The 14,690-nt window shown below is 38.8% G+C and overlaps 1 protein-coding gene across 8 annotated transcripts in view; it reads right to left on the bottom strand.

The window, feature by feature from the left end:
• CSTF1 (cleavage stimulation factor subunit 1) overlaps window positions 1–14,690 on the bottom strand; it is a 17,810-nt gene continuing 3,120 nt past the window's right edge. For 4 of the 8 annotated variants that reach the window (XM_087889082.1, XM_034433043.3, XM_087889081.1 and 1 more), the window contains 6 exons: window positions 14,271–14,498; window positions 8,590–8,785; window positions 6,283–6,560; window positions 4,548–4,745; window positions 3,501–3,891; window positions 1–671 (listed from right to left, as the gene is read on the bottom strand). In XM_087889082.1, coding sequence (XP_087745208.1) covers window positions 412–671; window positions 3,501–3,891; window positions 4,548–4,745; window positions 6,283–6,560; window positions 8,590–8,785; window positions 14,271–14,498 — 1,551 coding nt within the window. In that variant the 3' untranslated portion in view covers window positions 1–411. Of the gene's footprint in view, window positions 672–3,500; window positions 3,892–4,547; window positions 4,746–6,282; window positions 6,561–8,589; window positions 8,786–12,004; window positions 12,102–14,160; window positions 14,499–14,690 lie in introns of those variants that run through there. The other 4 variants (XM_087889083.1, XM_034433046.3, XM_034433048.3 and 1 more) reach the window with 3 other exon arrangements.

Genomic DNA, 14,690 nt, shown 5'->3' on the forward strand with positions numbered 1-14,690 from the left:
TGTAAGAATTAGTTTTAATTAGGGAACTGTAGGCTAGCAGATGTAAATCGTCTAAAGGATAACAAATCATTAAAGCATAGTATAAAATTACAAACCAGGACTAGGCAATTAAATGTATATACAAGGAAATAAAGATTATTAAACGTTTTGTTAAAAACACAAAAACAAAGACCAACTTTAAGTAGTAAAAATGGGCAGACTAGTACACTTAAGAAAAAAATTAAGTTTATGGGTTCTATTTTTTTAAAAAAAATATAAGACCACAACTTAAAAAAATAGCCTTCAGGTAGGGCTTGTTTCTTTCTTACAGGTGATTTGTTTTCAAACTTCTGAAATAAATCATAATAAAAACAGACTTAGCTGTAAAAGAAAATGGAATAAAATCTGAGCGAGCATTTCAGAACTGCTGTTTTAATCTGTGGTTGATCTTCGGTACCAGAATCGAGCTCTGTAATCATCACTGCAAGTCATGAATCCAGGATTTGTAGGCGAATGGACAATGCAGCGAACGATGCTATTATGCCCCAAGGAAAGGAGGTTTCTTCGCTCCGCCGTTCGTGAATCCCAGCAGCAAAGGCTAATGGTCCTTTCATCTGGAAGGAGCACATAGTCTTCGGTGTGATTAAAAACAGCCTGTGTCCTATGAACCTGGCGTCCACTCAGGCCAGCTCCTGCAGGTTTAACAGCATTTTGCATACAATTAATTATATGGTATTCACATATGCCAGTGATGGCTAACTTTTTTGTTGTCGTGTGCCTAAAGCACCTCTGCGTCCCCACACCCATAATGCAATGTGCGCATGATCCCCTGTGCATGCGTACGCAACCCCCCGCACTCCTCCCGCCCATGCACACATGACCCCCCCCCGCGCCCCATTTTGGGCCTAGTAGGCCTCCCTGCAGCCTCCTGGGAGCAAAAACAGGCCGCGGGGGGCCACACCACACCCCCCACGCCCCATTTTGTGCCTAGTAGGCCTCCCTGCACTTATAACTCATAATCTAATGTGCGTGTGACCCCCCCTCTCAGAGTTGAGAGAGGTCTGCGTGCCACCTGTGGCACGCGTGCCATAGGTTTGCCATCATGGACATATGCCATCCTTGGCCAAATGGATTCAATATTTTTAAGTATTAAAGCCCAAAAATAAGAATGTCAAATCTCCTAAAATAGGCAACAACATATTCATTAGTAAGGTCAGCAAGAATATTCACAGAAAAGAGAACCCTCAGTGTTTCCCGAAGTCCAGACTAGTTCATATTGTTTGGGGTAGTGTATATGCTCCTTCAAATTCATAGTACTTGGAAATAGGACTTCATTTCTCACATGGCCATCACTGAATCCAGAAGCTAAACAGGATCAGGCCTGGATGGTACCTGATTGGACGACTTTACTAAATACTAAAGCTGTAGGCCAGACTGAGATTGACATAATAATCCAGAAAGCAATGATAAGCCGCTTATCTATTGCTGCCGTGAAAACTACCTTGACCATATCCATGAAGGCATCAGCAGTCAAGCTCAACTTAATTTTTCAAACCTTCTCCTGAGTGTAAAAGGATGTAAATTTTCTCTATTATAACCATTTATCACAAACAATGGAAAATTGCTATAATGCCAAGTCAGCTGTTATTTCGAGAGTAGAATGAAACTCGGCCATTGGAGCAATAGCTTAACTCCCAAAAGAATACAAGAAGAATATCATATTCACTTAGCTTTTCAAAAATATCCAGAATTTGAATTTTGCTTTTACTGATTAAGGAAATTGGTATTGTTAAGGGAAGACTATATGCTATCTTTCATCTACATCTGATTTTTTAAAACAGAAAAGAGAAAAAAAAAACTGGATTGCTATCTGTACCAAAAAAACCCTATGAAATCCATGAATATACAATATAAGATGGAAAAGAGAGCATCATATATTTCGCAAACTTACAGTATTGTAAGACATTACAAAAATATTAACACCCTATCTAGAGGGTAATTTTGTTTTAATTTTTTTCCCATAGGATTCTTAATGCAATAGTTTAATATATAATTATTCAATAAAACTTCTAGTTTATATCAGTAAAACAGTGAACTAACATGTAATTTTATCATTCATCTGTAATCCATGTTTAATTAAATAAGGCTTATTTCATTGAATTAGAGCTAAGAGCAGGATTAGACTTAAATGAACTATAGTTACGAAAAATAGGGAGACAACACACAACGTAGATATAGTTTTCAGTTTACTCAGTGTTCGACTTCATTACAATGGAGTATGGCATCAGTCCTTAAATTTCTACTGACAACTTTCAATATTTCAGAGAACTAAAAGAGCCAAAATATGCTTTTTAGAATTTAAACACTATGTTGCACATATAAGAGTTTATATTTATCAAGTAGATGGCTTTACTAGTCTCAATAAAAATAATCACTATATATGGAACCTATAGATTTTTTGATTATAATACATTAGATATATTCTGTTCTAATGACTAACACCTACAAATAAATTTTCTGGGTTGAGGGGCAGTGGTTTCTACTCAATTCATGCCAATGTATACTGGGGTGGCCTTAGGCCCAAATTAGCCCTAGTGAGAGTGGGTTTAGAATGGGGTAGTGTAGTGTTTGTTATGCATCTTGTGTTAGGCAGCTGGCTTGTCTGGATCTGTTGTAATTACAGCATGTGTAGTAAAGAAGGTTCTCCAGTTTTATTTCTTAAAAGAAGTATAGTAACACCCAACAATTCAGCACGTCAAATCTTGGCTGCACCCTGCTGGCTTAATGTATTATAAAGTGAAACTTGAAATGGCAAGATTAATTTCAGAAGATGGATCTGTTTAAATGACTTCCGATTATTCTTTTAGGAGTTTTACACTGTTTAAAAATATTTCACACTGAAGGTGAAGGGAAAAAAAGCATTGAGCAGAGAAATGCCAAGCTTACATTTTGTGTTGCATTTGATGACAAACTCTATGAAGACACAATCTCATTTTAATACCAAGTATTATTTGAAATATATGTGTTAATGCATGAACCTACCTGGGATTTTTTCTTAAAAACATTTGCTCTTTAGGAAATAACAATTCAGAAGTACAAAGTACATTCCTGGCAGATTTGCAAATTATACTCTGTGAACCATAACTTGATTAGGAGAAATTCAGAGTATAATTTGCATATCTGCCATTATAGAACAGGAAAAAATGTTTGAAGTCATTTACAAAATACTTTTTACAGACTTTAGATTGTTCAGTTACTTAGGATAAACAAAGAAAAATTCAGTGCACTACTGAATTTTTCTTGAGGTAAAACAAAATATTCCAGATTCACAAAGTAACTTAATTTTACACTTATTGGGCAAGTGAAAAATTGTGATTACCTAACAAGGTTTGTATTGTGCATTGCTAAAATCCAGGTGTGTCCATGAATACACATTGCTTAACACAACTACTTACAGGATTCACTATGAAAACCAAACCAGAGAGAGTCAGATTATATTGTTCAGATTAATTTTCACCTACCTGTATATTTGACTAGTGTCCTTCCTGTTGATATCTCCCATAGTTTAGCCACAGAATCCTTTCCACTTGAAAGTATGTACTTGGAGTTCTTAGAGAAAATGGCGGAACAGACTTCAGCACCATCGTGTGCCTTCTCAAAAGTGGTGATACAACGATTTGAAACTCCATCCCACAATTTGATGCATCCATCTTTGCTGCCTGTTACATACATGTTAGCACTTGCATTGTAATTAACTGAGCATATAGCATCTGTATGTTGATCTTGAGGATTGCAAGACACAAAGCACTGGAAAGTATTCACATCATAGAGCCGCAGGGTAGGATGCTGTGTCCCAACAAGTATGAAATCCCCAGAAGGATGGAAAGATATAGAGCGCAGCATTTCTGCTTCCTATTTAATTGGAAATTCAACAATTAACATTAGAATGCACTATCCTATAACTGTAACATATCTAAATATCAACCACTATGCTAATAAATATATCAAATATAAAATGAATTCCTATCCAGAGAAGGACACTGCTATCTGAACAAGTCAGACAGAATATAAGACAGATTGTGAACAAGAACAAGTACATATTTGATAGAGATTTGAAAAAAAAAAGAGGGGGGAAAGAATCTTATTTTTCTCCTTAAAAATGCATGACTATTATTTAAAAAAAATATTTTTAAGTTTTTTTAAAAAAGGATACTGATTATAGAATACAGACATTTCCCACCAAGCAACTTGGAATAGTAATGATGAGCTTTCAATAGAAAAAAAAAGTTTGAGAGAAAAACACTAACATAGTCTTTGCCAACTATATCATTGTTTTGTGCTCATCAATTTTCAATGTTCTGAGTATTAAAACAAACTACAGAAAAATAACTTGTTATCATGCTTGACCCATAATTTAAGAACTAAAAAAACTGTCTGAAAAGCTATATCATCAAGTATCATTTATGCCCTTATACCTAAAAATTATATTCAGTAACACCAGCAAGACAAATCTTTTCTAAGTTGCTTATGATGATATTTCTTAGAAATGTACGATTGGAGAAACTGACCTGAATATATTTGAAAGCTCTCTTGGCAGATGGTTTTGAGTAGTCGAACAATTTCAGAGTGTAGTCTCTGGATCCAGATGCAAGGATTTGTTCATTTGGATGAAAAGCTAAACAGGTGACCTCATCTACATGATCGTAAAGGGTCCTAATAACGGGATGGTTCTCCATGTTCTGCTGAGCTGTTTCATTCATCATAACCTGTAAAAATTAAAAGTACAATATTTAAATATAGTCTTTTAAATATATAAAATAAAATGCATGTAAATACACAACTAATTTCCTTTCCAGAGAGTTTAAAGAACAAACAGCACCTTTTCAGAACTGTTAATTTTCTTTCATAAAGAACCTAACAATTATTTTAAGTAAGATAATGCAAAGCTGTTATAGGAAAAGAAATGGAAACATACATTTAAACTCTCACATGGCAGATTGTGGCCATGTGAGCATTTTTCAAAATCTTGGCAGCCCACCTACTACCATGTACAAATGATTTATATGGTAAATAATATAAAATATGATTATTTCACATATTCAGAAATCTAATTGTCTAAAATGCATTGCAATAATATACATTTCCCCCCGAAATAAATTAGTTTTGGGGGAATTTTTCTCTGTTATTCCCAGAGCAGAAGCTATAATATTTATCAAATTAATCTTGAGTTTGAGAAGTTTGATTGAACTCGCGAGAAGACTTTCTTTTACAGCGTGTTTCCCTGAACACAACGGCGAGGAAAGCGATGGAGTTTGAAAGGTAAGACCTGTGTTCCACTTCTCACCCATCCCACCTGCCACCCCCAAATTGCATTTCTAAAGGGGCCAGGTGGCTAAGCAAGGGGCAGGAGCCCTGTCATGCCCAGCGAGGGTGGGAGAAGAGATGGCAAGGGGAGCCAGGTCTCGCTCCACGCGTCTCGCTTCTCCCCCGCCCCACCCCTCTCGATAAAGAGACGGTGGGAAGGGAAGCAGCTACTGCCATTGAGGTGGGACGTGTTGGGCCACTCGGCCGGCGCGAAGAACAGGGAGGGGAGGCGACGGCAGCGATGGGACATCCAGTCCCACGCTCACCGCCTCCTTCACCCCCAAAATAATAAGACCCCCTGATAATAAGGCCAAGCCCTTATTTAGGGGGTCAAAAGAAAATAAGACCCAGTCTTATTTTCAGGGAAATACTGTACCATTGTGACCAATTCTACCTAGATTCTGAAATCGGCCAAAAGCTATTAGATGCTACCATTTGGGTAAATTCAGAGCATATTTTAACTAATTTGAAAACAAGCTTTGTAAATCAAAGTTCTCCCAAAAAATTTGTACAAAGAATTTCCTGTGAAGAACAAAACTGGATTGCAATAAGGTGAAAGGAACAAGGGAATGGATAGGGAAAAATAAGAAATAAAGCTGTTTAGACATTACCAAAAAGATTAAAATTCAGAAAGTGAACAACAAAGGTGAGCTCAATCCTTCCCACGTCCCAGCAAAAGTGAATTTCCAAAGACAATCCACAACCACATCTGCAATTATTTGTATCTCCTACAATAGTGTTTATATAAACTAATAGACTTTCATTGAAATTTAAAGAAAATATGTATTTTTAAATTAAATAACCAGAGCCTGAATTCTGAAGGTCGCCAGTCTCTCCATGTAGAATTCAGTATCTCTTTATGTATCTTTTTATGAAAACAGCAGATGATCAAAAAAGACCTGAAGCAACAATATGGATTCATACTATTTCAATATTTACCTCAATGGGCATAGCACTTTTTGCTAACATTCTTTCGGTATCAAGTATTTTTATTGATGCATCAGCTGATCCTGTAGCAATTAACTGTCCATCTCTGCTGTATGTAGCTACACGACATGGTCCTTTGTGAGATGTGACATAACATGTCTCATATTCAGACGCTTCTGGGGACATAGTCTGTACATCTGCATCAAACTCCAAGTCAATTCCTGTTCCAGGAGCTACTGTATCAGAGCGTCCAATTGCATACTGAACTGCACTATCATCATTTTCCATTCCTGGAGGAGAGAACGCACCAAACTTAAATTTTTTAAAAATATAAACCACAGTTGATTCAATAATGTACCATGTGGCTGTACAAGAAGCAAATGCATCAAATAACTGTAGATTACAAATTACAGGAAGCTTATTTAGGAATAGAATAGAATAGAATAGAATAGAATAGAATAGAATAGAATAGAATAGAATAGAATAGAATAGAATAGAATAGAATAGCATAGAATAGAATAGAATAGAACAGAACTCTTTATTGGCCAAGTGTGATTGGACACACAAGGAATTTTTCTTTGGTGCATATACTCTCAATGTACATAAAGAAAAGATAAAATATATTTGTCAAGAATCATAAGATGCAACACTTAGTGATAGTCATAGGATAGTAATAAGCAATCAAATCATACTAGGAAACAATAAAAACAATATAAGTTATAAAGATACAAGCAACAAGGTTATAGTCATAAGTAGAAGAAGATAGGTAATAGGAAAGATGAGAAAAAAACCAGTAATGTCTTAGTAAATAGTTTGACAGTGTTGTGGGAATTAGTTGTTTAGCAGTGATGACATTCAGGAAAAAACTCTCCTTGTCTTGTTGGTCTGGTGTACAGTGCCCTACAGCATCGTTTTGAGGATAGAAATTGAAACAATTTATGTCAGGATGTGAGGGGTCTGTAGATATTTTCATAGCCCTCTCTTTTTGACTCGTGAAATACATAGTAAGTATAAAGTTAATGCATAGAAATTTAATATCTATAGACAAGCTGAATAGAGAATGCTTATGAAATAAAAATAATTTGTCTCCTAGCACTGATTTGATTCAAACATAAAACTAAGTCTTGCTTTAGAATGTATGAGCACAATGTGCTTTGTGTGCTCTTTCCTTCCTTTCCCATCAGTCAGTTACTTTCTTCTCTTTATTGTGCAAATCACAATACGTCATTCATTTCCATGCAAATCAAAATTTTAAACCTATAAAAGAGAAAGTCTGGGAGTGGCGAAACAGTCGGAAAAAGGAAGGTAAAGGAGAGACCTTTACAGTGATGTCAATGTATAGTTTGATAGTGCAGCTAGACTGGCAACCATTTAAAGTCAGAAGGCTAGAAACACCTCAGAAAAAGTTCTAAAAGTCCATTAGAATTACACCGTTACTGGACAATTGACTGGAATATTGCTCAACATTATTTTAGAAGGCAGAACCAAAGACTTGCTTCAGCCTGGTGCTCTGGGTGTCTGAGAGTGCCAATCCCTTGCTTAAATTAATGGTGGGTTTTAGGATTCCTGGCTGCTGTGAGTTTTAAGTTTTTGCATTGCTTTTGCTTTGTCTGTTTTATTGTAAGCTGCCCAGAATCACATGAGATCGTGGTTCAGTCAGTCAGTCAGTCAATCAATCAATCAAATAAGCAAGCTAGGTGTGCAGAGATCTAGATTCATATGAATTCAAAGTGTGTATATATAGAACCATTGGGCAGTATCTTAAGCAGCTGCAACTTTTCCTGTCACCTACAGCTGAATTACATTTTGCTCTTTGACTCCAAATCTCTGCACAGCCATATTTAATTAATGGTATGTGGGAGAGGTCATATTAAAATAATGGCTTTCAGTGTGGAAATTACTATAACCAAATTTAGGGCACACCAGAACTAGACACAAGAACAGTTTTTTCCCGAACGCCATCACTCTGCTAAACAAATAATTTCCTCAACACTGTCAAACTATTTATAATCTTCTCATCGTTCCCACCACCCATATCCTTCCACTTATGACTGTATGACTGTAATTTTGTTGCTTGTATCCTTACAATTTATTGTTTCCTGATCGCTTATTTGTACCCTATGACTATCATTAAGTGTGATAGTCATAGGGTATTATGATTCTTGACGAATGTATCTTTCTTTTATGTACACTGAGAGCATATGCACCAAGACAAATTTCTTGTGTGTCCAATCACACTTGGCCAATAAAGAATTCTATTCTATTCTATTCTAAAATGATATTACTGTAACATTTTTGTTTGCTGATGTTTCAACTTACCTAGTTTAATAAGATGTAACAGTTGTTCAGAGGGTGCACAGACAGACTGTGGCTTTACTTCATTTATCAGACCATTAGCAATATTGATATATCCATCATATAACAGCTGACTAATAATAAGCCTGTAGAGTTGTTGCCGGTCTTTAAGGCTTACTTTTGGCCTATACATTGTGAACAAGGGTTGCCTTCCAGGTATCTAGAACAAAAATAAAATGATTTACATGTGTGACAAAATGAAAACAACAACAACCATGTATCTACTTTTCTGTTTTCGGGATAATAAACTACTGGTAAAAATGAACTAGGTGACAAAAAGAACCATGTCAGAAAAAATATATGAACAAGTACAAAATATATGGGTAGTGATAGAATATTAGAAAGGAATAGGAAAGATTGATTTTTCTAATCAGAGAGAAGTCAAGACTGCAACAACAGAGAAACTTTTCCCCCCGCTTTTTTTTCACACATTAGGTACTGAAGACAAGACAGAGTTCCATAAATGATTCAAGCAGGGGATCTTACTTACTGTAGGAAATGCACTAGGCCTTTAGACAACCTTACCTGCCAGCTATTTGCAGTCAAGTCTAATAATAAACTGATATTTGGTTTTTTTAAATTGGACACAGTGGCAGGAAAAAGATGCTTGGATATAAGAATCATATTAATAAGAATTCTTTAAGAAGAATTTACATAGTAAAAACTATCTACCAGCAGCTAGTTTAGAATATTTAGAAACCTCTTTGACAATTAAATAAAGAAAAAGGATAGAGAAGGAATTATTTGTAAAACATACCATTAATGTCCCAAAGGTGTTTTTTTTTTTCTTCAAGAGGCAACTGGACTTTCTTGGTTTTTTTTGAAGACATTTCACTTCTCATCCAAGAAACTACTTCAGCTCTGACTGGATGGTGGGGAATGGAAGGATTTATATTTCTTGCTAAGGGCTGGTCATTTGCATTCTTTTAGCAGGTCATTGAGGTGACTTTGAGATTTATCTGTGTCATCAGTGTCACCTGAGTGATGCATATTGGGTGTGGAACCTTCTTGGGACTGTTGAAAGGACTGTGTGGTAGATTGGAGATAGATGTTGTTATATCCCTCCCCCTCTGTTGAGAGAGGGCTGTTCAATTTTGACATAGATGGCCTCTTTAACCCCTCTTTCAAACCAGCGATCCTCTCTGTCCAAAATATGGACTTTGTTGTCTTCAAAAGAGTGGCCTGTGTCTTTTAAATGCAGATGGACTGCTGAATCTAGTCCTGATGTTTTTGTTCTCAATATTGTACCATGCGTTTATGAAGTGGTGGTTTTGTTTCCCCAATGTACAGATCTGCACATGGCTCACTACATTGTATTGCATATACCACATTGCTCAGTTTCTGTCCGAGTGTTTTATCCTTGGGGTGGACAGACTTCTGCCTTAGTGTATTCTTGGGTTTGAAGTGTGCACGTATGTTATGTTAGGTGAAGATCCCCCTGAGCTTTTCCGATATATTTGGAACGTACGTAATGACAACGTTGCTTTGTTTATTGTTCTTGTCATTGTCTGTTACAGAGAAGCTCCTGTTTTGAGATTTGATGAAGGCTCACTTGGGATAGCCACACGTTCTGTGGGCTTCCTTGATGTGTTTACGTTCTTTTTCTTTCTCATCTTTGCCCATCTAGGCAGGTTTTCAGCTCAATGGTGTAAGGTTCTGATGACTCCCATTTTGTGCTCCAGTGGGTGGTGGGAATCAAAATGTAAATATTGATCTGTGTGAGTGGGTTTTTTGTAAACTTCAATGTTAAGGCTTCTGTCTTCCTTAATGTGTACTGCACAGTCCAGAAAGGATAGACTTTTAACCTTAACATCTTCCCATGTGAATTTGATGTATTTGTCCACAGAGTTGATATGTTTGGTAAATGCTTCCACTTCCTCTGTTTTGATCTTGACCCAAGTATCGTCCACATACCTATACCAGTTAGTGAGTGGAATTCCTGTGAAGGAGTCTAGGGCTTTGGTTTCTACCTCTTCCGTGTAGAGATTGGCTACAATGGGGGACACCGGTGAACCCATGGCGCAGCCATGTTTTCTTCTGTAGAAACCTTGTATTTAAAATAGGTAGTGGTCAAACAGAGGTCCAGCATGGCACATATATGTTCTGGGCTGAGGTTGGTTCTGTCACCAACTTATTAGCTCATCTAGTTGGCCACCCATCCCATCCCAACCCACCCATCCCATCAATTCACAGGACTTCGCCTGCAAGGTTTGGAAATTAAAACTTGACCCGGATGAGAACATTGTTTCCTATGATGTGACTTCTCCCTTCACCTTCATTCCAACTACCGAAGCTGTCATGGTAGTGAAAAAAAATGACTGCTATAACACAGAACCTTTCTGAACCATTGCTTGACCACTACCAATTTTAAATACAATGAAGAAACTGAGCAACATGGTATATGCAGTACATTGCAATGAGCCATGTGCAGATCTGTAGGTTGGGGAAACAAATCAACCACTTCACAAAGGCATGGCACAGCATAGGAGAACAAACCCATCAGCAGTCCATCTGCATTTAAAAGACACAGGCCACTTTTTTGAAGACAACAAAGTCCATATTTTGGACAGAGAGGATCTCTGGTTTGAAAGAGGGGTTAGAGGCCATCTATGTCAAAATTGAACAGCCCTCTCTCAACAGAGGGGGAGGGATACTACACCATCTATCTCCAATCTACCACACAGTCCTTTCAACAGTTCCAAGAAGGCTCCACACCAATTTGCACCATTCAGGTGACCCTGATGACAGAGATAAACCTCCAGGTGACCTTAAGGACTCCGCTAAAAGAATGTCCAGCTGTCTGCAAGGAGTATAAATCCTTCCATTCCCCACCATCCAGTCAGAGCTGAAGAAGCTTCTTGGATGAGAAGTGAAACGTCTTCAAAGAAAAACCAGAAAGTCCAGTTGCCTCTTGGAAAAAAGCATCTTTGGGACAGCCATGATGTGGATGACTGAGAATCTCCAAGACATATACCATTAATGTAATAGCAGGAAGGAGATACTACATATTGTCTAAAAACAAGGCAATATATTTGTATAATTCCTTGTTCCAAGATAAAATACTAGTTACTTCTTAAAATAGATTCTAACAATTGAACAAAAGAACCACAACAGCTATATGGAAAGTTCAGAGATGGACTGTCTGTTTACAGCTTGTTAGGCTAAACTATAGTTACTAAATTTGTGGTTTGATTACTGTATTATTATAATATGCTAAATTTGTTTAGCTTTTTGGAGGGTTACTATGCTATGATAATCCAGAGTGGATTGTTATTAATTTTTGATTCAGTGTGCTGGGTGAACAGTCAACAGGGTTAAATCTATAATCAGTGTTTAATAAACTATGGGGTTAGCATGTTGTGCAAATGACAGTACTCACACAATCTTAACTTTTGTTGTGGAATTTCTGCCAAAGAAAGGAGCACAATGCAGTGGAGAAATTGCCAAACTTTATTCAACAATCGATCACTGGGTGCCTGATTTGCAAGAAAGAGGGACACCAAACAATAAAATGACAGAGATTCTTACACATTTTGGGATTCAAAGGCAAGAAGATCCATGAGATTTTATTGAGACGAATGTTTTTGAGAGAGTGAGATACAACAGGTGTTAGGAAAAAAGTTTTTCTACTGTAAAACAAAAGTCACACTTCTGTGACAAGTGGAATTTTGAGATAGTCAGGTGCTCATGCTTTATTATGAGATTATTATGATTATTGATGAACCTTTCTGGACAAATGAGAGCTTTCTTTTCAAATGCAAGTGAGGGAAACAGGAATAGTAGAGAGAAAGAGTTTGCAACAGGAGAGGAAAAGGTGGGGGGGGGGGGCAGAAAGGAAAAAAAGTGGCAAGGCAAGCCTGGAAAAGATCTTGCAACTTATTATTTTTCTGTCACACTTGGTACAACCTGCAAAAACAGCCACTATCATTACTTTATAATTTAGCGTGTTTTGTAAATCTGAGGAATTCAATTATTTCAGAAAGTTAAGATTAGAACTGGACAAGCTTGGTGTGCTGTGCTAGTGCCTGAATACTAGTTGCACATATCTACACAGCAAAGGCTGCACACAGTTCTTGTGAACTGTACAGGTAGTCCTCGACTTACGACCACAAATGAACCCAAAATTTCTGTTATTAAGTGAGGCATTTATTAAGTGAGTTTTGCCCCATTTTACAACCTTTCTTGCCACAGTTGTTAAGCGAATGGCCGCCGTTGATAAGTTAGTAACATGGTTGTTAAAGTGAATCTGGCTTCCCCATTGATTAAGCTGTAGTGGCAGAGTGGTTAAAATGCAGTTTTGCAGGCTAATCCTGCTGACTCCTGCTTGCCGGCAGTTTGATTCTCACCAGGTCAAGATTGACTCAGCCTTCCATCCTTTTGAAGTCGGTAAAATGAGGACCCAGATTATTGGGGGCAACATGCTGACTATGTAAACTGCTTATAGAGAGGCAGAGGTGGGTTTCAGCAAGTTCTGACCAGTTCTGGAGAACCGGTAATGGAAATTTTGAGTAGTTTGGAAAACCAGTAGTAAAAATTCTGACTGGCCCCGCCCCCATCTGTTCTCTGCCTCCCAAGTCCCAGCTGATCAAGAGGAAATGGGGATTTTGCAGTAACCTTCCCCTGGAGTGGGGTGGGAATTTTACAGTATCCTTCCCCTGCCATGCCCACCAAGCCATGCCACGCCCACCAAGCCACACTCACAGAACCAATAGTAAAAATTTTTGAAACCCACCACTGTAGAGGGCTGTAAAGCACCGTGAAACGTGGTTTCACGTGTTCATAAACGGTGTATGAGTCTAAGGGCTATTGTTATTTTGCTTGTCAAAAGGTTGCAAACGCGGTTCACGTGACCTTTTTTTTAAAAAAAAATTTGATTTATATGCCTCCCTTCTCCGGAGACTCAGGGCGGCTTACAATGTGCTAAGCAATAGCCTTCATCCTTTTGTATATTTATACAAAGTCAGCTTATTGCCCCCACAAACTGGGTCCTCATTTCACCTACCTTAGAAAGGATGGAAGGCTGAGTCAACCTTGAGCCTTGGAGAGATTCGAACCAGCAGTAAATTGCAGGCAGCTGTGTTAATAATAGGGTGCGTAGACCACTGTACTATCAAGGCTCAGACCTTAGGACACAGCGACCGTCGTAAGCATGAGTCAGTTGCCAAGCATCTGAATTTTGATTACATGAATGTTACGAAGGTCGTGTGAAAAACAGCCATTGGTCACTTTTTTTCCAGGGCCGTTGTAACTTTGAACGGTCACTGAGTGAATGAACTGCTGCAAGTCGAGGACTACCTGTTTAGCGTAATCTATACAACTGCCTCGTGACTAAATCCTGGCCTAGATAAGTAATATAGGGCGAGGGTGGATGGAGTTCTCTTTAGGCAGGATCGGAGATCTTTCGATCCAAATCTTTCTTCCGTCTTTTGTTATTTTAGGATCTCCCAAACTACAAATCCCCCCCCCGCCTCCAAACCCTCCTTCTCGGTCCCATCGCGCTCCACCTCCTTCCCGAGCGGCGGCTTTAACACCCACGGGGATAGGACAAGAGGCTTATCCGTCGTAGGGGAGGCACCACCTTCTCCCGCCTTCCATGTGCGAGAAAACGAATGGCTGACGCGGGAACTACCGGATCCGACACTTACGAGCCCGTCCTTCGTCCGCGATCGATCTCCGCTCAGAACGGCCGCCGGGGCCCCCACGGCGTCAAGGGGCGACTGGGCGGGCAGGTGAAGCGGAGCGGGCGGCGGCGGAGGCAGGGCGGGCGGCGGTTGTGGTGGCGGCGGCGGCGGCGGTAGCAGCAGTCTGGCCCGAGGACCGCTCCGTCGAACAGGCTGCTGCATGGAGCCCCCGCACATCGATTGAAGCCGCGGCTGGAAGAAGGCAAAAGCAATCAATCCCTCCCCCAACAAGAGCCAGAGATGGCTTTACGCAAACTACGCAACGTTCCGATGCTTGAAATAAAAAAGAGCCCGGTAGAACTTGGCTGAAACTGAGCCTGGGATCCAAGGCAAGGGAGCAAAGGGCGAGGGCTTCCTAGTGGCCGGTCGAAAACGATCCTTTCC

The sequence above is a fragment of the Pantherophis guttatus genome, chromosome 3 (genome assembly GCF_059756535.1).
Source record: "Pantherophis guttatus breed Tessera chromosome 3, ASM5975653v1, whole genome shotgun sequence".
Classification (NCBI taxonomy): Eukaryota; Metazoa; Chordata; class Lepidosauria; order Squamata; family Colubridae; genus Pantherophis; species Pantherophis guttatus.